We start from the raw sequence: 24,210 nt of genomic DNA, 5'->3' as shown, positions 1-24,210 counted from the left end.
GAAAAGCCAAAAGAGAAAAGGACTGGGAACTCCTCTCTCTCTCTCTCTCTCTCTCTCTCTCCCCTTCTTTGCCACAGACCCTAGAAAGCCACTGCCAGTCAGAGTAGAGAAAATTGTATTTTTATGTTGTGAACCGCCCTGAGATATATGGATGAAGGGTGATATACCAATTTAAATAATAATAACAACTATTATTATTATTATTATTATTATTATTATTTATACCCCACCCATCTGGCTGGGTTTCCCCAGTCACTCTGGGCAGCCTCCAACAGAACATTAAAATACAATAACCTATTAAACATTAAAAGCTTCCCTAAACAGGGAATAATAATACAGTGGTACCTCGGGTTAAGTACTTAATTTGTTCCGGAGGTCCGTACTTAACCTGAAACTGTTCTTAACCTGGAAAGACTTCCGGTTTAGCGCGACTCAGAGCCAGGCGGGGATTCCTTCGTTGCGGAGGATCCCGAACTCTCCAGGGGAAAATAGGGGTGCCGCAGGGCGCAGCGAACCCCTGAAAAGTGTCCGCAGGACGATACGTGGTGCCGAAGCGCAGAATCCCCGGCCGTCAGGTAACTCCGTTTCGGAGCGAAGAGTACGGCGGGGGGGGAAGCGGGCAGAGGGAAGCCATAACTGCCTCTGGGGAGCGAAGCCCCGTGCCTGGAGGAGGAGCGCTAAATTCTCAGAAAAAGGACAATTTCGAACAAAAGAAGGAAGCTTTATAGATGTGATTAAACCGAAATTCGAATTGGGAAAGAAGGATTTAAGAGAGCTCAACTTCTACCCGAAATCGTGTTAGACGCAGAGCGCTAAGCAAAGCGGTGAAAAGTGTGTGTGTCACTAACGGACAGAACTTTCTCTCCCTGAAATCTTTCCAAGCGTGGGGTACTAAGTAACAGTTTGGGAAGGAAGACAAGGGGAGAGCAAAAAGAAACTATATATCTTCTGGAAGGACTTGGTCCTGGCTCCTCCAGTCTATAACAGCTTAGAGGGAAAAAAGAAGGGACAGCGCGATCTTTGGGGAGAAGCACTGTGCGAGAAAGATCCGTGAAACTAGGGACGCCATTATTTTCCTCACTGTCAGCACGTATTGATAGAAGAAGAAGGAGGACAGCGGTTTACTACCCAGCAGGGACGTGGACAAAATTAAAATATACCAGTGGGTTTTGCCCATTCTCTTCCTCGCGAGGAAAGCCTGCATTAGAACTATACGGAGTCCCAGCTCTTCTCTTTTCTTTTCTTTTCCTTTGCGTGATTCCAGTCCCTCTCTGCCCCCCCCTTTTGCCAGCAAGACTCGATCCTTCCCGGTGAGACTTGTTACTACTTGTGGTTCTCAACCTCTTCTCGCCAGCGGGAAGCATAGCGCTCTAGCGGGAGGGGGAAAGACCGTAACATATTACTTTTTATTCATTTCACATAACCTACCGATCTATTGGAATGGAGTCAGAAATGAGGGAGCAGAATACTGCTTAAGGAAGGGGGGTTGTGCTGATAGAGAAGAGCTCTGGTGCTTCCGGAAAAAGCGGTTTTGACTGAATTAGCCCAATTGAGGGCAGGAAGACAAAGAAATAGGTACAGAATACAGCGAAGGTGGATTAGCCCACTTGGGGGCAAGAAGACTTAGAAAGAACCAAAAGGGGGCAGGGACACTGAACTTTGGAACTTTGAACCCCAACCCTATAATTAACGGATTAGCCTAATTGGTGGCAAGAAGTAAGAAGTAAGAAGATCAAAACTGGACTTATATCTGTAAAAACTGCAATACAAAAGCCACAGTGGGAATCGAAAATTAGATTTTCTTATCTTCCTGTTGAACTGAATTTCCTGCTGAGGGAGGGGGGAGCTAGTTTTTGTGGGAAGGGGAAAAAAGGAAAAGAAGGTCTATCAGGCACAAACGTCATAGTATAAAGAAATTAAAGTAAAATATCAAAATGTCATATACACAGAAAAAGGTGGGGGAAGGGGGGACTCCAACAGAAAGAAAGGGGTCTAAACAAGAATCTGATTTTAGATCAGAAATATTAAAAATGTTCAGTGAGATTAGGCAAAGTGAAAAGAATCTAGAAACAAAAATTGAACAAGTAGACGCAAGAATAGGAAAAATGGATAAGAAAATAGATGAGACAGTCAGAGAACTTAAAGGGCAAATTAAGGAGGTATCTAAGAGAACCCAAGTATTAGAAGAAGGGATGAAAAAGACAAAACTGGAAATAAGAGAATTGAAGCGGGAAGAAGAAAGAATCAAGGCGGAACTCCAGGGGACCAATAAAGCCCAAGAAGAGATGTGGGATGCCATTTCTATGAGTGATCTCCGACAACGGGAAACAAATTTGAGGATGAGAGGTATACCAGAAGCGCAGAATGAGAACATCAGACAAAAGCTTATAGTAGAATTGGCGCAATGGTTGGATCTCCAGGAAAGCGATGTAGCAAATATGATATCGAATGCCTTCAGAATGAGGGTCAAAACGACCAAAGCTAAGAAATACCCAGGAGACTGTCTTATAATTTTCAAAGACAGGGAGACGAGAAATTTGGTCCTTCAAAAAAATAGAGAAAAAAGGCTAATTATAGATGGCAGCTACACAATCATTTTCAAGGACATCCCGATCAGACTGTTGAAACGGAGAGACCCCTATAAAGCAATAGTTCAAGCCCTCAAAAAGAATAATATAGAATTCAAATGGGAATTCCCGGAGGGGATCTCCTTTTTTTATAAGAGCAAAAGACATAGACTGACCAGCCCGCAAGAGATAAGCAAATTCCAAAGAAAATACAAAGAACTGATGGCAGAAGAAGACGAAGAAGTCAAGGGAGCATCAGGAGGAGAGGAGATGAAAAGGAAAAGCGGCCAGAGAGACGAGGAACAGGAGGAAGAGGAGGCGAGAGAGGAAGAGGAAGAAGAAGAGGAGGAAGGAATCTAAACACACCCAACTAAAACAATATGGCTTTAAAAATTTGGAATTGGAACGTGAACGGCTTGAATGAAAAGAAAAAACGCAACAAGGTGGAACAACTTTTAAAGAAGAAAAACTTAGATATAATTTGTCTGCAAGAGACACATATCGCAAGGAGTCACAGAAAGATTTTGATTAATAAAAGACTAGGTAACGAATTTATATCCTCAGATAAAAAGAGAAAGAGAGGAGTGGTAATGTACGTCAAAAGCAAAATTGAAGCCCAACAAATATTTAAAGATGACGATGGTAGAATAATGGCAATACAGATTAATTGGCAAGGCCAAAAAATAATGCTGGTTGGGATCTATGCACCAAACGAAAACAAATCAGAATTCTACAAAAAACTGGAAGACAAGCTATTAGAATTCGCAGACCAAAAGATAGTTCTGATGGGAGATATGAACGGGGTGGTTTCCTTGGAAATGGATAGATTAAGAAATAGCAACACAAAAGAAGGGAAGCTACCCAAATCTTTCTTCGATATGGTAAAGAGCTGTAATCTAACAGACATCTGGAGGCTAAGACACCCACTGAGAAAAGAATTTACTTTTTACTCCGACCCTAATGAATCACTGTCCAGAATTGATCAAATTTGGATCTCAAACGAGTTGACGCCAAGAATATCCCAGGTAGAAATCCAACCAAGAGTTATCTCAGACCACAGCCCTCTGGAATTAGAAATTAAAGGTTTGGAAGAAAGATCGTTCAGGTGGAAAATGAACGATTACTTACTAGACGACCAAAAAATAATACACGAGGCTAGAAAGAAATTGAAAGAATTTTTTGAAGACAATTGGGATAAAGGAACGAAGAGGAGTGTTGTCTGGGATGCAGGCAAGGCGGTGATGAGGGGGTATTTCATCCAACAGAATTCGATTAAAAGAAAAAATAGAGAAAGAGAAAAGAAGGAAATTCTAAGACAAATTATGGAAAATGAACAGAAATTGATAAAAAAGCCGAATAATGCCAGAATCAAACAAACTATTAAGGTGCTGCAAAAGGAGTTTGAAATGATGATAAACAAAGAAATTGAATGGAACATCAAAAGACTAAGGCAAAGGAAATTTGAATTTGCGAACAAAGCAGGAAAGTGGCTGGCATGGCAGACTAAGGAAAGGAAAGAGCGAACTACAATAAATAAAATAGAAGTGGGTGGAGAGGAGATAACAAATCCAAAAGGGATTAGGAAAGGATTTCTGGATTTTTACAAACAATTGTATAGAAGGAAAGAAAAAAACAACATAAGGAAAATAGAAAGGTATTTAAGGGAGAAAGAGATACAGAATATTTCTTCAGAGGCAAGAGAAAGGTTGAACACCCCAATAGGAATAGACGAGATAAAAGAAGTAATAAAAAAATTGAAAAATGGGAAAGCCCCGGGACCAGACGGATTTACAGCAAGATATTATAAAGAACTGGAGACAACTTTGATACAACCAATGAAAGAAGTGATGAATATGATTCTGAAGAAGAAAGAAATCCCAGAGACGTGGAGAGAAGCATTCATAACATTCATCCCAAAAGCTGATGCAGACCTGACGCAAGTTAAAAACTTCAGGCCAATCTCCCTATTGAACACGGATTATAAAATCTTTGCAGGGATATTGGCGGGAAGGCTGAAGAAGGTTTTACAAGAGATCATAAATGAGGACCAGGCAGGCTTTCTACCTGGCAGACAGATGAGAGACAATGTAAGAAACATCGTAAACATTGTGGAATATCTGTCTGCCAGGAATGAGAAACAGGCAATGTTAATGTTCGTGGATGCGGAAAAAGCATTTGATAATGTATCTTGGGACTTCTTAGTGAGAAATATAGAACAGAGAGATATGGGTAACGATTTTCTGAATGGAATAAAGGCGATATACACGGAACAAAGAGCTAAACTGATAGTAAATAGTGTGATATCAGAAGAGATAAAAATTTCTAAAGGTACCAGACAAGGTTGCCCACTGTCTCCATTGATATTCATCATGGTTCTGGAGGTGCTATTGGATTCAATAAGGAAAAAGGAAAGAATAAAAGGGGTGACGGTAGGAAAAGATCAGCACAAAGTTAGAGCCTTTGCGGACGATTTAGTGTTGACGGCAGAAGATCCGTTGGAATCAGCAACAGAAATACTAGAAGAAATGGAGAAATTTGGAGAAGTGGCGGGATTTATAATAAATAGGAAGAAAACAAAAATTATGGTCAAAAATATGGAGAAATCAGCGATGGAAGAATTACAGCAACAAACAGGAATTGAAATTGTCAAAAAAGTGAAGTACTTAGGAATTTGGCCGACTACAAAAAATATTGACCTGTATCAGAATAATTATATACCGACATGGAATAAAATTAAGAAAGATTTGATAGTATGGAACAAACTAAAACTTTCCTTCTGGGGTAGAATTGCACTAATCAAGATGTCGATACTACCTAAAATGCTATTTCTATTTCAAATGTTACCGATATTAAAAGGAACGACGACCTTCAAAGAATGGCAGAGGATGATCGCACGCTACGTCTGGCAGGGGAAAAAACCTAGAATTAAACATAAATTATTGATAGATGCGAAGGAGAGGGGGGGGTTTGCCCTGCCAGACCTTAGGATGTACTACGAGGCATCATGCCTCTGTTGGCTGAAAGAATGGATCAACCTCAAAAACACAAAATTGTTAGATTTAGAAGGTTTCGATAATAGAGCAGGATGGCATGCCCATCTATGGAAAGAGAAGAAAAAGGGTTATAAGTCGTTTGAAAACCATATTTTCCGGAGAGCGTTGCTGGAAGTATGGGATAGATATAAAAACATCTTGGAGGTAGGAGTGCCACATTGGCTATCCCCATTGGAGGTGTTAGCAGTTAAAAAAGTTAACATGAGAGACAATTGGGCGACATATGGAGAACTAGTGGTGAAGGAAGGGGGAAAATGGAGGATAAAACCCTACGAACAAATAAAAGGACAGGTTTACGATTGGCTACATTACCTACAAATAAATGAAATGTTTAAGAAGGATGTAAAGGAAAAAGGATATAGAGAAAGAGACTCGGAATTTCAAACAGAAATAGTGAACAACAAACACAAGGTGATCTCAAAAATGTATAAAATTCTGTTAGACTGGCACACGATGGATGAGGGGGTGAAAGATACGATGATCCAATGGGCCAGAGACTTGGGACATAATATAGAAATAGACGAGTGGTATAAAATATGGAATGAAAACATAAAATTTACAGCTTGCGTCTCCCTAAAAGAGAACCTAATGAAGATGGTGTACAGATGGTATCTGACGCCAGTGAGATTAGCCAGAATGTACAAAATTAGTAATAAATGCTGGAGGTGTGGAGAGAAGGAGGGTACATTCATGCATATGTGGTGGGAGTGCAGTAAAATAAGGGAGTTTTGGGGGATAATATATAGCGAACTGAAGAAAATACTAAGATATAACTTCGATAAGAAACCCGAAACTTTCCTATTAGGAATAACAAGAAAAGTTATAACAAGGAAAGACTGTAAATTTTTCCAATACGCCACCACGGCGGCAAGGGTGCTGGTGGCCCAGAATTGGAAGGGAAAAGAGGTCCCGACCTTGGAAGAGTGGAGGGCAAAGCTTACGGATTATGTAGAACTAGACAAATTAACAGGCAAAATAAGATATCAAAAAGATCAGAAATTTTTGGAGGACTGGGGGAAATTTACCGATTATTTGGAAACAGTATGTGAGGAACATACAACGTTAGTGTGCCTAAAAGAAGCTTTGTAAAAGAGTGAGGAGCATTACGTGAGAACAAATAAAGATATTACTGTAAGACCTAATGGTAATGTTGAAATTAAGAAATGTGTAGATATGATAGAAATTGCGGAAGATTGTCGGGAAAGTTGAGGGAGGTCCAAATAGGGAAGAGCTACGATATGTACTTGGATGTAAAAAAAGCTTTTATCTTTCTGTGTTATCAAAAACTTAATAAAAACGAATAGAAAAAAAAAAAAAGAAACTGTTCTTAACCTGAAGCACCACTTTAGCTAATGCGGCCTCCTGCTGCTGCCAGCGCGCCACCGGAGCACGATTGCTGTTCTCATCCTGAAGCAAAGTTCTTAACCTGAAGCACTATTTCTGGGTTAGCGGAGTCTGTAACCTGAAGCGTCTGTAACCTGAGGTACCATTGTAATAACAACAACAACAACAACAATAATATCAGACTAGATGGGACCAAGGCTCTGGCTCAGGGATAAGGCAAGCCCACAAGTTCGTACGATGAATTGCACATGTCGGCAATTCAGTTTTAATAGCCCGATTTATCTTCCGCAGGCCACGTGCTGGCAGCTGAAGAGCTGCTGAGAGAATTAAGTCTCGTGAAGATAAAAGGCTGGATTCCTAGCTGTAAATCTAATTCGCTTCTGCTTAGCAGGCCAGCATCGCTCTTTCTAATGGCAGGCTCAGCGGCTGAGCGCTGGACAGCCAAAAGTGGAGCCAGTGATGTACAAAATGCGGGGGAACAGAATGAGCAGAGAATTTCCTAGTTTTAAAGGAGTGAAACAATAGAGTGTCTTTGTGCAGGGAGAAAAGGGCAGCATGGAATAAAGCTGTTGTGGAGGAACTTATTATTATTCTTATGTATTACCGTATTTTTCGCTCTACAAGATGCACCAGACCATAAGATGCACCTAGTTTTTGGAGGAGGAAAACAAGAAAAAAAATATTCTGAATCTCAGAAGCCAGAACAACAAGAGGGATCACTGTGCAGCAAAAACAGCGATCCCTCTTGCTGTTCTGGCTTCTGGGATAGCTGCACAGCCTGCATTCGCTCCATAAGACGCACACACATTTCCCCTTACTTTTTAGGAGGGAAAAAGTGAGTCTTATAGAGCAAAAAATACGGTAAGTTTGTAGGCCACCCTTCATTTGCAGTTCTCAGGGTGATTCACAGCCTAAAAATGCATTATTAAAAACACAATGAAAAGGTAAAGGGACCCCTGACCATTAGGTCCAGTCATGGCCGACTCTGGGGTTGCGATGCTCATCTCGCTTTATTGGCTGAGGGAGCCGGCGTACAGCTTCCGGGTCATGTGGCCAGCATGACTAAGCCGCTTCTGGCGAACCAGAGCAGCGCACGGAAACGCTGTTTACCTTCCCGGCGGAGCGGTACCTATTTATCTACTTGCACTTTGAGGTGCTTTCGAATTGCTAGATTGGCAGGAGCAGGGACCGAGCAACGGGAGCTCACCCCGTTGTGGGGATGCGAACCGCCGACCTTCTGATCGGCAAGTCCTAAGCTCTGTGGTTTAAAACTTAAAAGAAAAATAGAAAGGGGAAGCAGAGCAGAGCACAAGAAGTCTTGATTTGTTTTTTTAAAAAACACTTTGTGCATCCGTATCTAATTTTGCCCCTTTCTAAAAATTTATTTATTGGTATGTGATTCTCTTTCTGTACATCTACCGAAGAATAAAATAAAATAAAGAAGAAGATTGGCAAAATAAATTACTGAACTATGCAGGGCAAATTATTACCAAAAACAGGCAACCATTCAATGCATTTGTTTAAAACGTTGTGTATAGATTCTTACATTGGTACAACTTTTAAAAGTCACTTGGAATAAGGTGAAGAAGGTTTTAAAATTGGATTGTTAAGTATATAAGGTTTTATGGACGTGCAGGAACAAGTACATTATAATGGAACCTGGAAGGAAATGCACCCCCCAAAATTATGGTTTAATTTGGTTATGATTCCCCCCCCCCTGTGTTTTTTCGTTTTGTCATTTTTGGAAAATCAATAAATGTTATTGAAATGTCAGTGAAAACTCCCAAGGAGAAAAGCAAAGGACCTTGGCAGCATAATGCATGGCCGTCAGCTGCAGCGAAGTGGCTCTGGAGTTGACGTCAACGCCGAGATCTGAAACTAGGAATTGGAGGGCAGGATCCTGCGCTGTGACCGCGGCTTGGTGCAAAGGCTGAGCGCCGAGCGCGTCCCGGGCAGTGTAGCAAGCCTAAGGGTGTGAAAAAGGCAAAGTCTTTGTGTGAGAATCCAGCCCATGGGTAGGCAAATTAAGGCCCGGGGGCTGGATCCGGCCCAATCGCCTTCTCAATCCGGCCCACGGAAGGTCCGGGAATCAGCATGTTTTTTCATGAGTAGAATGTGTGCTTTTATTTAAAATGCATCTCTGGGTTATCTGTGGGGCATAGAAATTTGTTCATTTCCCCCTCCCCAAAAATATAGTCCGGCCCCCCACAAGGTCCGAGGGACAGTGTATTGACCCCCTGCTGAAAAAGTTTGCTGACCCCTGATCCACCCTAACCATCTGGAGTCACAACCTGCCAGAATCACAGGTCATCTCCGCACCAGATGTTTAAAGCAGACACCAGCATTTTTTTTCAGCAGGGGGCCGGTCCACTGTCCCTCAGACCTTGTGGGGGGCCGGACTATATTTTGGAAAACATAATAATGAACGAATTCCTATGCCCCACAAATAACCCAGAGGTGCATTTTAAATAAAAGGACACATTCTACTCATGTAAAAACATGCTGATTCCCAGAGCGTCCGCAGGCCGGATTGAGAAGGTGATTGGGCCGGATCCAGCCCCCGGGCCTTAGTTTGCCTACCCAGGGTTTAAAGCATTGCTCTCCCACTTTAAACAGACACAACATCGTTTGCACATACCTTATGTTTCTCTAGAAGCAGCTGCGCGATGCCAAGGTGGCCGTGTTGTATTGCGTCCATAAAAGGTGTGACGCCACATTTGTCCCTGCTGTCAGGTTGGTAGTGGCACCTTAGGATTAAGCACAAAAAGGACAAGTTAGAGCAGTGATTTCCGAAGGCATTGTCCCCCGATGGGGGCTGTGGGATTACCTGGGGGTGGCGTCACACACAAAAGAGTGTGCAAATGACTATCTGTGAAAAGCTGGACCCGTCTACTGCAATTAATTTGCAGATGACACCACCATAATGGGTTTAATAACAGGTGGAGACAAATCAGCATATAGAGGGGAGGTCCAAAAAATATCTGCATGGTGCCTAGAGAACAACTTGCACCTTAATATCAGCAAGACAAAGAAGATTGTTATGTACTGAAGTTCTCACCCTGGGCCAGCAGGGGGATACTGTAGATAGTTATGCAAATAAGGGATTGAAAGTGACGTTCAGTGATTGGATGGTTTTAGAAAATTGTTACAGTTACATTGTACTGGAGCTCTATATAAACAGGCTGACTGTACCCTTCAGTTCAGTTCTGTCCTGGCCTGTGAATAAACAAGAGCTGTTTGAAGAATCACTGTGTCGTCTGATATGTTCACCCACAACTTAACAGAGATGGTGTTGGACTTTCGGAGGAAGAGAAGAGAACTAGCCCCACTGTACATCGGGGAGGGCTGTGTGGAGAGAGTCTCTTCCTTTAAATTCCTAGGAGTTTATCTCAGTGAAGACCTTACTTGGAAAATAAATATAACCCAGGTGGTTAAGAAAGCCCAACAGAGACTCCATCTCCTCAGAGTACTGCGAAATAACAATGTCAATCAACATCTGATGATCTCCTTCTACTGGTCCACAATAGAAAGGGTCCTTTCATACTGCATCACGGTGTGGTACGCTGGTTTGACATCAACTGATAGGAAATGCCTGCAGAGGGTGGTGAAGACAGCACAAGATATTATGGGCTGTCCCGTGAATCCGCTGGATGAAACAGTGGAAGAACTTGCTTCAGGAGAATGAGGAAAGTTCTCAGGGATAATTCACACCCTGGCCGGCACTTTCTTGCTCTCCTGCCCTTGGGCAGAAGATATAGAAGCATGATTAGTCGCGCCAACAGGGTAAAGAACAGCTTCTATCCGTGGGCTGTTAGGCTGCTGAATGAAAAGATAACAACTGACTTTCGGGTTTGGTGGGTGTGCGTCAGTAAACGAGGGGAATTAAGACTAAGAGAGCTGAGTGGGGGTTGCTCGTGTAATCTCACTGTATACAAATTGTACAAGTGACAATAAAGTATTTCAGTTTCAATTTCAATCCCTGGACCAGGTTGGTCATGTTTGTTGAATTAATTCAACTAAACCGTTTCCATTGGGTTTTGAGTAAACGTGCAATTAAGTGTCACTGTTTTGAATTGTATCGTGTTATTATCTGTATTTTTAAAAAGGGTTTTATAGGTTGTATTTTTAATAGGGTAAGCACTGGGAATGAGTTTGTGGAACTAAGGGGACAGTGGCCTGAATTTTTTTTGGGAACTTTGGGGCTAGAGCAAAGTAAAGGGGTACCCCAGAGAATTGGAGGGGCTTTTGTGGTGGGTGTGATTTATTCTTTAATTTGCTGCACAACCATATGGAAATTCAGTGTAAAACAATTTTAAAAAATCATAGCCAAGCAGTTAAAAAATAATCAAAGGCAAAACCTAGCTCAAAATTCAGTTTAAAACTGAGAAGTGCTGGCTCTAAAAAAAAATTGGGTGGTAGTGGGGGCTCACATTTTTTGGACCTGAGAACCACATACCTCCTTGGCCAGCCCCAGCATGCAAGATTCAGTTGTCCTTGTATTTTTTTCCTAACTTTTAAGCAGCCACCGGAATCCTTCCTGCTAAAAATCGGGTGGCAACCCCATGCTCCCTTCTCGTTTGTTTGTTTGTTTGTTTGTTTGTCACAAGGACCCGAGAAGAGCCGGCTGGATCAGGCCAAAGAGGCCCCATCTTAGTCCAGGATCCTGTTCTCAAAGTGGCCAACCAGATGCCGAGTTCGAATCCCCACTTGGCCGTGAAGTTCATTGGGTGACCTTGTGCCAATTGCCATCTCTTAGCCTTTTATAATTAATATTATTATTTTATTAACATATAAAACACATACATACACATTTACACAATACACGTATACAACACACTACCTAATTTTCATAACATAAAACAAACCTACATTACTCTATATAATACCTATACATGTGGGACTCGGGTGGTGCTGCGGGTTAAACCACAGAGCCAAGGTCTTGCCGATCAGAAGGTTGGCGGTTCGAATCCCTACGACGGGGTGAGCTCCTGTTGCTCGGTCCCTGCTCCTGCCCACCTAGCAGTTCGAAAGCACGTCAAAGTGCAAGTAGATAAATAGGTACCACTCCGGCAGGAAGGTAAACAGTGTTTTCCATTCGCCAGAAGTAGCTTAGTCATGCTAGCCACATGACTCAGAAGCTGCACGCCGGATCCCTCGGCCAGTAAAGCGAGATGAGCACCACAACCCCAGAGTTGTCCACAACTGGACCTAACGGTCAGGGTTCCTTTATTCTATATATATCAACATACCTACACACCTACCCCACACGGACACCCACCAAGTGACTTGACTTCCAGCCGTTTTTGTTACGCTACATAATTTTTCCAACTAGCTTAAACACATTTCATTATTTCTTTAATCTCTTCTTTTATCTTAACTTTGCTCTCCTTTCACTCTAATCATTTTCTGGATTCACTCAGTATCTGGCAGAAATTCTACTTTTTCCACATAAATTTGGAGGTGTTCCTTAAAGATAGCCCACTCCTTATTCACTTTTTGTACCAGAACTCCTCTTATCCTCCCTGTTAGTTCGGCAATATGGAAGTATTCCATCATATTAGGTAGCCAGTCTTAGTTGGGACGCTGCTGCTTTTCCTGTTTTTGGCAATAAATAACCTTGCTGTCGTAGTTGCATACATAAATATTGGTTTGACCGTTTCTCTTGGATATCATGTCAGAGGAAATAAAAAGAACGGTTGCCATCTCTTAGCTTAGCCTACCTCGCAGGCTTGCTGAGAGGATGAAATGTGGAGAACCGTCTACACCACCTTGAGCTCCTTGGAAGAAAATGGCCGTTATAGAAATGTAATAAATAAACAAAGCCCGAAAGACAGGAAGTCTGCTTACCTCTCAAGGAGCATTTTCACTACCTCCAGACGTCCATGCATTGCTGTGTGACAAAGAGGAGATTTATCAAAGTTGGGTTTGAGGACAGATACCGGACTTCCCCAACCTGGTGACTTCCAGATGTTTTTAGACTATGATTTCCATCATCCTTGGCCAGTAACTATTCCCTTACTATTTTTGCTCACAAATTAAAATCCCCATAGTTGATATCTGGGCTTTTTTTTCCAGCCAGAACTTGCCAGAATTCAGTTCCGGCACGTCTCAGGTGGGCGCCTTTGAATAGCTGTGAACTTTTCACTTTTCTTGTGAGGAATCCTACTCAGAATAAGGGAATTTCCCTTAAAAAAGGAAAACGTTGACAGCTATGCGCCTTTGCCATCATAAGAGAACAAGGGAGGTGTTCGTGGCACCTCTTTTTATAGAAAAACAGCACTGGTTGATATTAGTATCTACAGGGGAGGCTTGGTTCTCAAAAATAATCCCTTCGACTCCTGAAACCGTTCAAAAACCAAGGCGCGGCTTCCGATTGGCTGCAGGAGTTTCCTGCGCTCAAACAGAAGCCGAATTGACGTTTGGCTTCCAAAAAACGTTTGAAAACCGAAACACTTACTTCCGGGTTTTTGGCGTTCGGAGGCAGATTTGTTTGTCAACTGAGCTGTTCAAGAACCAAGGTTCCACTGTATTTGTCAAGGACCTCTATACACAGTCAGTTATCTGGAGATAACCTCTTTTTCCTCCCCTCAATAAATGTTTATTGTTTTCTTTATACATTTCTTTAAACAATACATTAATCAACATATACAGTGGTACCTTGGGTTACGTACGCTTCAGGTTACAGACTTCGCTAACCCAGAAATAGTACCTCAGGTAAAGAACTTTGCTTCAGGATGAGAACAGAAATCGTGCTCTGGCAGCGGGAGGCCCCATTAGCTAAAGTGGTGCTTCAGGTTAAGAACAGTTTCAGGTTAAGAACGGACCTCCGGAACGAATTAAGTACGTAACCAGAGGTACCACTGTAAACCTTTTTGCTCTGCCGAGCTTCTTCCCTCCTTTTCTTCAGCTGGTATCCCTTATCAAATCCAGTCGCGTATTCTAACTCTTTCCATCTTAACATCCTCTCGACATTGTAGGAATTACTGCAATCCTGCTAGTGTCTTTAAACTATCATTTAAGTATATACTCCAGTTTTTCTGGAATTTCTGATCGTCCTGGTCTTGGATCCTGCAAGTCAGTTTGGCCAACTCAGCAAAATCCATCATCTTCGCCTGCCATTCCGCAATAGTGGGTATTTATTGTCATTTCCATTTTTGGTTTGTTTTTTTTTAATTAATATTTTATTGAATTTTTCAAAAAAAAGAAAGATTGCAATAAAACAATAGACATCAAAACACCAACAAACACCAACATTCAAGCAACAAAAACAAACAATCAAAACACAGCCAAAAAACAGGAAAAAGAAAAATATTACAAACCTTAAAAAAATTAAAAAATTTAACATAAAAAGGGAAAAAGAGCTCTTTTCAAATTCATATCCTTCATAATCTTATTTTCCTGACTTCCACCTGCCCTCCTTTCTTGTATTCCACTTTAAAATTAATTTAGCAAGTTCATTCTTATTAATTTTATCCTTTAAAAATTCCTTCACATATTGTATTGTTCAGATTTTCGTCCAATATCTATGCCTTCTTTCATACACTTATTTATCTTATTCACTAGAACCCCTTCGTTTCATTTCAATGCCCTCAACATTCAAAAATTTTACAATGTTTTTGTAGATAATTTTTAAACTTCTTCCAATCTTCTTCCACCTGCTCTTCTCCTTGATCTTATTGTCATTTCCATTTTTGGGTCAACAAAGTCCTCGCGGGAGCTGTGGTGTACAGAAATAGTCTTTGATCTATCTTCATAATCTCACTTCCCATCAGGCCTAGCAAAAAGGCTTCTGGCTTTTTAGGGAAAGTATAACTGAAAAATTTGTTTAGTTCTTTACTTTATCACAAGTCCACCATATATGATAGAATTCAATCTGGAGATAACCTCTGAACTCACCTCCAGCCTCTGATTTTGCCACACACTAAAAGGAAAAGCGAGCGCCAGATGTCGAAACGAGCAGAGTCCACAATACAGTCGTACCTCGGAAGTCGAACGCCTTGCCAGTCAAACGTTTTGGCTCCAGAACATCGCAAACCCAGAAGTGTGTATGCTTTGGAAACTAAATGTCTGTCGCAGCTTCCGATTGGCTGCAGGAGCTTCCTGCAGCCAATCGGAAGCCGTGCCTTGGTTCCCGAACGTTTTGGAAGTCGAACGGACTTCCGGAATGGATTCCATTCGACTTCCACGGTACGACTGTACAGTGGTACCTTGGTTCTCAAACGCCTTGGTACTCAAACATTTTGGAACCCAAACAATGCAGACCCGGAAGTAAGTGTTCCGGTTTGCGGACATTTTTCGGAAGCCGAACGTGCTCCGTTTTGAGTGTTACGCTTCCATTTTGAGTGTTATGCTGAGGTCTGTCTGTTTTTGCTATTTATTTTGTGCTTTTGTTTTTGTGGCTCTTTTGCTTAGTTTTTGTGACTGGGTGGAACCCAGTTCGGCTATGATGGATTGATTGTGTGACTGCAGTACATTGTTTATTGCTTTCATTTTGTGGATGAACGGTCTCTTTAGATAGTAAAATCCATGTTAAATTGCTGCTTTAGGGGTTGTTTTTAAAAGTCTGGAACAGATTACAGTGGTACCTCGCAAGATGAAATTAATTCGTTCTGTGAGTTTTTTCGTCTTGCGAATTTTTCGTCTTGCGAAGCAAGCCCATAGGGAAATTCGTCTTGCGAAGGAACTCGAAAAACTCTTTCGTCTTGCGAGTTTTTCATCTTACGAGGCATTCGTCTTGCGAGGTACCACTGTAATCCATTTTGCATTATGTTCTATGGGAAGCTGCGCCTTGGTTCCCAAACGTTTTGGAAGTCGAATGGACTTCTGGAACAGATTCTGTTCAACTTCTGAGGTACGACTGCATCTTGCAAATTTTGGACTTTCTGTGGACTCCAGGTCATCCTCTGCTAGGACCTCTTTGGAAGAGGAATCATCCAGTTGGAGCACAACAGACTCAGAGGTCAGCAGTTCCCGATCACAACCTTCTGAAAATGCAACTAGGGAAGACCAAGGGATCTTGCTATCTTTTGACTTTAAAGGGTGGGACTACTGCCCAGTATACCTGAAGGAGCGTCTCCACCTCCATCGTTCTGCCCGGACACTGAGGTCCAGCTCTGAGGGCCTTCTGGCAGTTCCCTCACTGCGAGAAGCAAAGTTACGGGGAACCAGGCATAGGGGCCTTCTCGGTGGTGGCGCCCACCCTGTGGAACGCCCTCCCACCAGATGTCAAAGAGATAAACAACTACCTGACATTTAGAAGACACCTGAAGGCAGCCCTGTTCGGGGAAGTTTTTAATGTGTGACATTTTAATGTATTTTTAATCTTTGTTGGAGGCTGCCCAGAGTGGCTGGGGAGACCCAGCCGGATGGACAGGGTACAAATATTATTATTATTATTACTACAACTACTACTATTCTGGGCTGCATCAATAGGAGTATAGCATCTAGAACAAGGGAAGTAATAGTGCCACTGTATTCTGCTCTGGTCAGACCTCACCTGGAGTACTGTGTCCAGTTCTGGGCACCACAGTTCAAGAAGGACACTGACAAACTGGAACGTGTCCAGAGGAGGGCAACCAAAATGGTCAAAGGCCTGGAAACGATGCCTTATGAGGAACGGCTAAGGGAGCTGGGCATGTTTAGCCTGGAGAAGAGGAGGTTAAGGGGTGATATGATAGCCATGTTCAAATATATAAAAGGATGTCACATAGAGGAGGGAGAAAGGTTGTTTTCTGCTGCTCCAGAGAAGCGGACACGGAGCAATGGATCCAAACTACAAGAAAGAAGATTCCACCTAAACATTAGGAAGAACTTCCTGACAGTAAGAGCTGTTCGACAGTGGAATTTGCTGCCAAGGAATGTGGCGGAGTCTCCTTCTTTGGAGGTCTTTAAGCAGAGGCTTGACAACCATATGTCAGGAGTGCTCTGATGGTGTTTCCTGCTTGGCAGGGGGTTGGACTCGATGGCCCTTGGGGTCTCTTCCAACTCTAGGATTCTATGATTCTACTACAGTCCCATGGAAATAGACATCCTCCACTTAGGGCCGAGGTGATGCATCATCTGTATGCCTGCAGTCACACACCTTAACTCACCTGCTGTGTGTAGGGGAGTCCTGTTGATTTTGCTCTCCGTGTCCCAAATGGTTGGAGAGACATCCAGGAGGTAACGGATGACCTCAGGATCCCCCTCTCGGCTGGCAATATGGAAACAGCTCCAGCCATCTTTGTTCTTCAGTAATGGGTTTGCTCCGTGGTCAATGAGATCCTGAATGACTTCTAGATTCCTTCTGGTACAAGCCATCATAAGGGGAGTCCTAAAAGTCCAGGACAGGGACAGGGGGAGGCACAATTTATTATCAGAGACAGAAACATTTCATAGGAGACAGCATCCACTATTCTAGAGCCAGCCTTGAGGCCAGTCAGAAGATTTCAAATCCTGGAGGCGGTTGGTGGCTAACAGATTGAGGTTGAATCCTGACAAGACAGAAGTACTGTTTTGGGGGGACAGGAGGCGGGTGGGTGTGGAGGACTCCCTGGTCCTGAATATGGTAACTGTGCCCCTGAAGGACCAGGTGTGGAGCCTAGGAGTCAGTTTGGACTCACAGCTATCCATGGAGGTACAGGTCAATTCTGTGTCCAGGGCAGCTGTTTACCAGCTCCATCTGGTACACAAGATGAGACCCTACCTGCCCACAGACTGTCTCGGCAGAGTGGTGCATGCTCTGGTCATCTCCCACTTGAACTACTGCAATGCGCTCTATGTGGGGCTACCTTTGAAGGTGACCCGGAAACGACAAATAATCCAGACTTTGGTAGCTAGACTAGTGACTGGGAGCAGCCGCCGAAACGATACAAGACCAGACCTGAAAGACCTACATTGGCTCCCAGTACGTTTCTGAGCCCAATTCAAAGTGATGGTGTTGACCTTTAAAGCCCTAAATGGCCTCGGCCCAGTAGACCTGAAGGAGCGTCTCCACCCCCATCGCTCAGCCTGGACACTGAGGTCCAGCTCCAAAGGCTTTCTGGTGGTTCCCTCACTGAGAGAAGTGAGGTTACAGGGAACCAGGCAGAGGGCCTTCTTGGTGGTGGCGCCCACCCTGTGGAACAATGTCAGATTTGTTATAAGGCTGCTTCCTAAGTTCCTTCAGTGTTCCTTGAGAGCCAGTGTGGTTTAGTGGTTAAGAGTGGTAGACTCGTAATCTGGTGAACCGGGTTCGCGTCTCCGCTCCTCCACATGCAGCTGCTGGGTGACCTTGGGCCAGTCCCACTTCTCTGAAGTCTCTCAGCCCCACTCACCTCACAGAGTGTTTGTTGTGGGGGAGGAAGGGAAAGGAGAATGTTAGCCGCTTTGAGACTCCTTCGGGTAGTGATAAAGCGGGATATCAAATCCAAACTCTTCTTCTTCTACGATTTTGTTGCAGATGCTAAATATGACCCAAGTTACAACCAAAGATCCCACCCTTCACAAAAAATCTGACGGCAACATACCAGTCTGCTTTCTTCAAACAATCGACAGTAGCTCCTCTCTCCAGCAGGTACAAGACACAGTCCCTGTGACCCATGGAGGCTGCCTCGTGGAGGGGCCGCTTGTAATCACTATTAAACACTTCAATGTCCATTTCCAAGGTCTCGACTAAGTAAGTGAGGATCCTCAGCTGACCGTGCCGGGCCGCGTAGTGGAGAAGCGTGTCTCCGGACCTCCCATAATGCCTCTTCTTCGCATCCCAAACATTTGCGACCTCTTCTTTCAGAAGGATGAGATTTCCTTCCTTCACCAACCTAGGAAGGTTGCCTTCAGCCATTGCTGAAGGCGGATGCAAAAATTACAGCTTGAAGTAAGAATTCGGAGTTAGGAGAGACACGGCAAAGCTTACTGCCTCTAGCTCTCCATGGCGTTTTGGCCCCGTGGCCTAAAAACAGGAAACAAAAAGGGGGGAAATCATAAGAGGCTCCACCTGTTGAGTCACGTTTTGATGGCATTTTACCATTGTATTGTTGAGAGTGTATTATTAATAATAATAATAATAATAATAATTTTTTATTTATACCCCGCTCATCTGGCTGAGTTTCCCCAGCCACTCTGGGCAGCTCCCAATCAAGTGTTAAAAACAGTACAGCATTACTTCCCTGAACCGGGCTGCCTTCAGATGTCTTCTGAATGTCAGGTAGTTGTTTATCTCTTTGACATCTGATGGGAGGGCGTTCCACAGGGCGGGCGCCACCACCAAGAAGGCCTTCTGTCTGGTTCCCTGTAGCCTCACTTCTCGCAATGAGGGAACCGCCAGAAGGCCCTCGGCACTGGATCTCAGTGTCCGGGCTGAACGATGGGGGTGGAGCGGTACCTATTTATCTACTTACGGTCTGTGTGTGGTTTGGAAGCTGCACGGTCAGGGGAAAAAACAATGCTGTCCAAGGTTGTAAAGACTGCGCAGAGAATAATTGGTTTCCTCTTCCCACCTTGGAAACCAAGGTGCCATAAGAAAGCTGCAGAGATAGCGCAGGATAGTGATCTCTTTCAGCTTCTGCCATCTGGAAGAAGGTCCAGGGTTACAAAGACTAGGACTAGCCGCCTGAGAAACAGTTTCGATCCAAATGCGATTTTGGTTTTAAACGCAGTGTAAGGTAGGCTCTATGGAAATATATTTTATTTAAAAATGGGGTATCTGAGTTTTTAGGGGGCTAACCAGGCTGGGATAGCAGGGAGAGCAGGCTTGTTGGGTTTTGAATGTCTAATGTAGATTTTTTCAATTTCGTTGTTCTGTATGGGACAATGACAATAAAGATTATTGTATAGTATCTGTTACTTCAGTTGTTGAAAAAGGGAAATAAGTATTTCCCCAATTACCCCCTCGAACCGCAGCCTAGATTCCTCTAAGGTGACAAGGAGTACCGTTTAGATTCTAGGATTTTGGAAGGGCGTTGCAGCTCAGCAACAGAGCACGTGCTTTGCTGGATAAAAGGTAAAGGGACCCCTGACCGTTAGGTCCAGTCGTGGCCGACTCTGGGGTTGCGGCGCTCATCTCGCTTTATTGGCCGAGGGAGCCAGCGTACAGCTTCCGGGTCATGTGGCCAGCATAACTAAGCCGCTTCTGGCAAACCAGAGCAGCGCACGGAAACGCCGTTTACCTTCCCGCCGGAGCGGTACCTATTTATCTACTTGCACTTTGAGGTGCTTTTGAACTGCTAGGTTGGCAGGAGCAGGGACCGAGCAATGGGAGCTCACCCCTGTGCGGGGATTCGAACCGCTGACCTTCTGATCGGCAAGTCCTAGGCTCTGTGGTTTAACCCACAGCGCTAATTCTAGGTTTGTCCCCCATCCTCCTCCCTGCCAGGTTCTGCAAGAGGGGCCCACAGGACAGCTCAGTTGGTAGACTCTGAAGCTCAGGGCTGTGGGTTTGAATCCCAATGCTGGGCAAAAAGTTCCTATACTGAAGAGGGTTGGACTAGATGAACCTTGGTGTCCCTTTTCAACTCTCTAATTCTATGAATACCAAGGCTTTGGAGGGAGCCAGCCATGTTGGTTTGCAAGCCCCCTCCATAGAGGCTGCCCCCTCTCACTGTCCTCGGAGCTTGCTTACCGGTAACCTCCTCTGGCTGATATCTCGGACAGACCAGGGAGATCTTGATAGGCGACATTTTCCCAAGCGTGGGTAAAATGCACAACCCCTCCCTGCTGCTTCCGCAGGGGAAAGGAAATAAGTCAGAAATCTATTTTACATGATGTTTATTTCTGACATTACAGCACTAAAGAAAAACACGTCCTTTCAGTTCAGTTCTTCCAGCATGTCTGACAAACTTCCTGAGCATGCGCACACAGAAGGTCTCAAGTTACACTCTTCACAAAGACTTATCCAGCCTGTGTTTTTTTTTTCCCCTTCAAAAAAAACTTTATTGAACACAACTTTTTCTAGAAAAGACAACATTCAACAAAAAAAATAAACCACAAAATAGATACACACTTACAGATACAAAGTATCGAAATATCTGACATACAAAATATAAAGTATACTGTGTGAGACACACAAATTATACAAAAAAATATAATCTACATAATGGTAAAACCGCCAGCCCACTCAGCTTAGGGTTACATAATCATGTATAGTTTCTGCAGTTGTTAAAAAATTATTCATAATGCCGTAAGTATTAACCATTATCTACTGTAATAATGTTAATTCCCAAGTTACTCTTAATATAATTTAGAAATTTATTCCAGTCATTTTTTAATTTAGCCATTTTATGATACCTAATTCTTTGTGTTAAATTTGCTAATTCTATGTACTGGGACAGTTTCACTTGCCAATCTCCAACCGAGGGTATTTCGGGGGATTTCCACTTCTGTGCAATTAAAATCCTCGCCGCTGTGGTGGCATATTGAAAGAAGGTTTGGTCTACGTGATTTATTTCATCCTCTATCATACCCAACAAGAACACCTCAGGGGCTTTGGGGAAATTATATTTCAAAATCTTTTTCAACTCCTCATAAATTTGTCCCCAGAATCCTTTAATCGCATCACAAGACCACCAGATGTGGAAAAAGGTTCCCACCTTATCCTTACATCTCCAACAACGATTATCGACATTCCTATACATCTTGCCTAACCTAGCCGGGGTCAAATACCAACGATGTATCATTTTTTCTAAGTTTTCTCGGAGGGTTACACAAGCCGTGAACCTCACGCCCTTTTTCCACAATGTTTGCCATTTAGTATAATCCACCTTATGCCAAGATCCTTATCCCATTTTACCATCGCACCCTTCACCACATCCCCCTTGGTGTCCCACTCCAGTAGCTGTTTGTACATTTTAGAGAGGAGTTTGTTATTGCTTTCCAGAATTTCCACTTGGTACTTTGATTTTTTATCGCTCATCCCTGATTTTTTATGGTCTCTCCACAGCGCATTGATTTGGTGAAAGTGTAGCCACTCCTTAATTTTATCCTTCAGCTCCTCGTAGGGCCTAATTTTCCACTCATCTTCCGTTTTAACTAATAAGTCTTCATATGTCCACCTTTCGCCTGTCATATTCAATTTTTTAATTTTAACAATATCAATTGGGGAGAGCCACCAAGGTGTACCCTTTTCAATCATCTGCTTATATCTATTCCAAACTTCAAGTAATGGACCTCTGATAATGTGATTAGAGAAGCCCCGGTGCACCTTCCCTTTCTCCTGCCACAAATAGGCGTGCCATCCGAATCTTATATCGAAGCCCTCTAAGTCCAACATGTCTGTGTTCTTTAAGATGGCCCATTCTTTTATCCAACAGAGACAGGCGGCCTCATAATAAAGCTTTATATTCGGAACGGCAAAGCCTCCCCTATCTCTCGAGTCCGTAAGGTATTTGAACTTCACTCTGGCTCTTTTTCCCTGCCATATGAACTTAGCCAGGATTTTTTGCCAGTTCCTGAAACAAGTGGTGCCTTTAATTATTGGGATATTCTGAAATAAAAACAGTAACTTCGGGAGGACACACATCTTTATCACAGCCATCCTTCCTGTCCAAGATAGTTTTAATCTGTGCCAGGTATCTAAATCCTTCTTAATTCCCTGCCATGTCTTATTGTAATTATCTTCCATTAGGTTTATATTTTTCGGTGATAGCCAAATTCCCAAATATTTTATCTTATTCACAACCTGTATTCCAGTCCTTTGCTCTAGGGTGATTTTTGCCTGTGGATCCAAATTTTTTACTAAGATTTTAGTTTTTTTCTTATTAAGTTTAAATCCTGATAACTTACCAAAATCCTCTAACAGATTTATTGCACAGCTAGCGCTCTCCAAGGGGTTCTCCAACGACAGGACCAGGTCATCGGCATACGCCTTTAATTTAAATTCCTTTTGTCCTATTTTTATCCCACTTACGGTTGCTGTTTCCCTCAGTTTATTTGTTATAACCTCCAAAACCATAATGAAAAGCAGGGGTGACAAGGGACAGCCCTGTCTTGTCCCCTTCATGATCGGGAAGGATTTAGTTATCTCCCGCTTGGACTACTGCAATGTGCTCTACGTGGGGCTACCTTTGAAGGTGACTCAGAAACTACAACTACCGGTAATCCAGAATGCGGCAGCTAGACTGGTGACTGGGAGCGGCCGCTGAGACCACATAACACCGGTCTTGAAAGACCTACATTGGCTCCCAGTACATTTCCGAGCACAATTCAAACTGCTGGTGCTGACCTTGAAAGCCCTAAACTGCCTCGGTCCAGTATACCTGAAGGAGCATCTCCACCCCCATTGTTCTGCCCGGACACTGAGGTCCAGCGCCGAGGGCCTTCTGCCGGTTCCCTCCCTGCGAGAAGTCAATTTACAGGGAACCAGGCAGAGGGCCTTCTTGGTGGTGGCGCCCGCCCTGTGGAATGCCCTCCCACCAGATGTCAAAGAGAACAATAACTACCAGACTTTTAGAAGACATCTGAAGGCAGCCCTGTTTAGGGATCTTCGCTGCGAGATCACATTCATCCGGTGCTATACCAGCTGCACTGGCTCCCGGTGGAGTACAGGATCAGGTTTAAGGTACTGGTTTTAACCTTTAAAGCCCTATACGGTCTAGGACCCTCGTACCTACGGGACCGCCTCTCCTGGTATGCCCCACAGAGGAACTTACGGTCTTCAAACAAAAACATCTTGAAGGTCCCAGGCCACAGAGAGGTTAGGCTGGCCTCAACTAGAGCCAGGGCCTTTTCGGCTGCGGCTCCAACCTGGTGGAACGCTCCGTCACAAAAGACAAGGGCCCTCCAGGACTTGACATCTTTCTGCAGGGCCTGCAAGACAGAGCTGTTCCGCCAGGCCTTTGGTTAGGGCGCAGCCTGACTCCCTCCTTTGGCAACCTTTACAAAACTTTATGGCTGCCATCAATCTTGATTTTAATTAATTTTTATAATGTTTTTATAATGTCGCACTATTTTGGCTGGGGAGGGCGGGATATAAATAAAATTTATTATTATTATTATTATTATTATTATTATTATTATTATTAATCTTTGTTGGAAGCTGCCCAGAGTGACTGGGGAAACCCAGCCAGATGGGTGGGGTACAAATAATAAATTAATATTACTATTACGTTTGTGTTGCCCTCCTGCCAACAGTATTGGTGTGTGTGTATGTGTGTGTGTGTGTGAGTGATTTATGGGAGGAAAAGGAGGAGGAGGCAGGGGAGAAGAAGTCCAAAGCACAAACATGCAAGTTAATCAATAAATTCAGACGATATTCAGAATACAGAAGGGCCAGAAGCGATCCACCATTGGGAAAA

At 43.4% G+C, this 24,210-nt stretch overlaps 1 protein-coding gene across 2 annotated transcripts in view; it reads right to left on the bottom strand.

Moving 5' to 3' along the window:
* Positions 1 to 24,210, bottom strand: part of ANKRD16 (ankyrin repeat domain 16) — a 30,869-nt gene that overhangs the window by 6,474 nt on the left and 185 nt on the right. The window contains exons 1-6 of one of the 2 annotated variants that reach the window (XM_081927340.1): positions 24,138 to 24,156; positions 18,451 to 18,872; positions 17,056 to 17,276; positions 12,812 to 12,854; positions 9,603 to 9,711; positions 8,769 to 8,930 (exon numbers count right to left, since the gene is read on the bottom strand). In XM_081927340.1, coding sequence (XP_081783466.1) covers positions 8,769 to 8,930; positions 9,603 to 9,711; positions 12,812 to 12,854; positions 17,056 to 17,276; positions 18,451 to 18,764 — 849 coding nt within the window. In that variant the 5' untranslated portion in view covers positions 18,765 to 18,872; positions 24,138 to 24,156. Of the gene's footprint in view, positions 1 to 8,768; positions 8,931 to 9,602; positions 9,712 to 12,811; positions 12,855 to 17,055; positions 17,277 to 18,450; positions 18,873 to 24,137; positions 24,157 to 24,210 lie in introns of those variants that run through there. The other variant, XM_081927339.1, reaches the window with a different exon arrangement.

Source organism: Podarcis melisellensis (assembly GCF_964234715.1).
Source record: "Podarcis melisellensis genome assembly, chromosome: 10".
NCBI classification, from domain to species: Eukaryota; Metazoa; Chordata; class Lepidosauria; order Squamata; family Lacertidae; genus Podarcis; species Podarcis melisellensis.
Note: the sequence above shows the minus strand (reverse complement) of the source record. Positions and strands in the feature narration are given on the sequence as shown.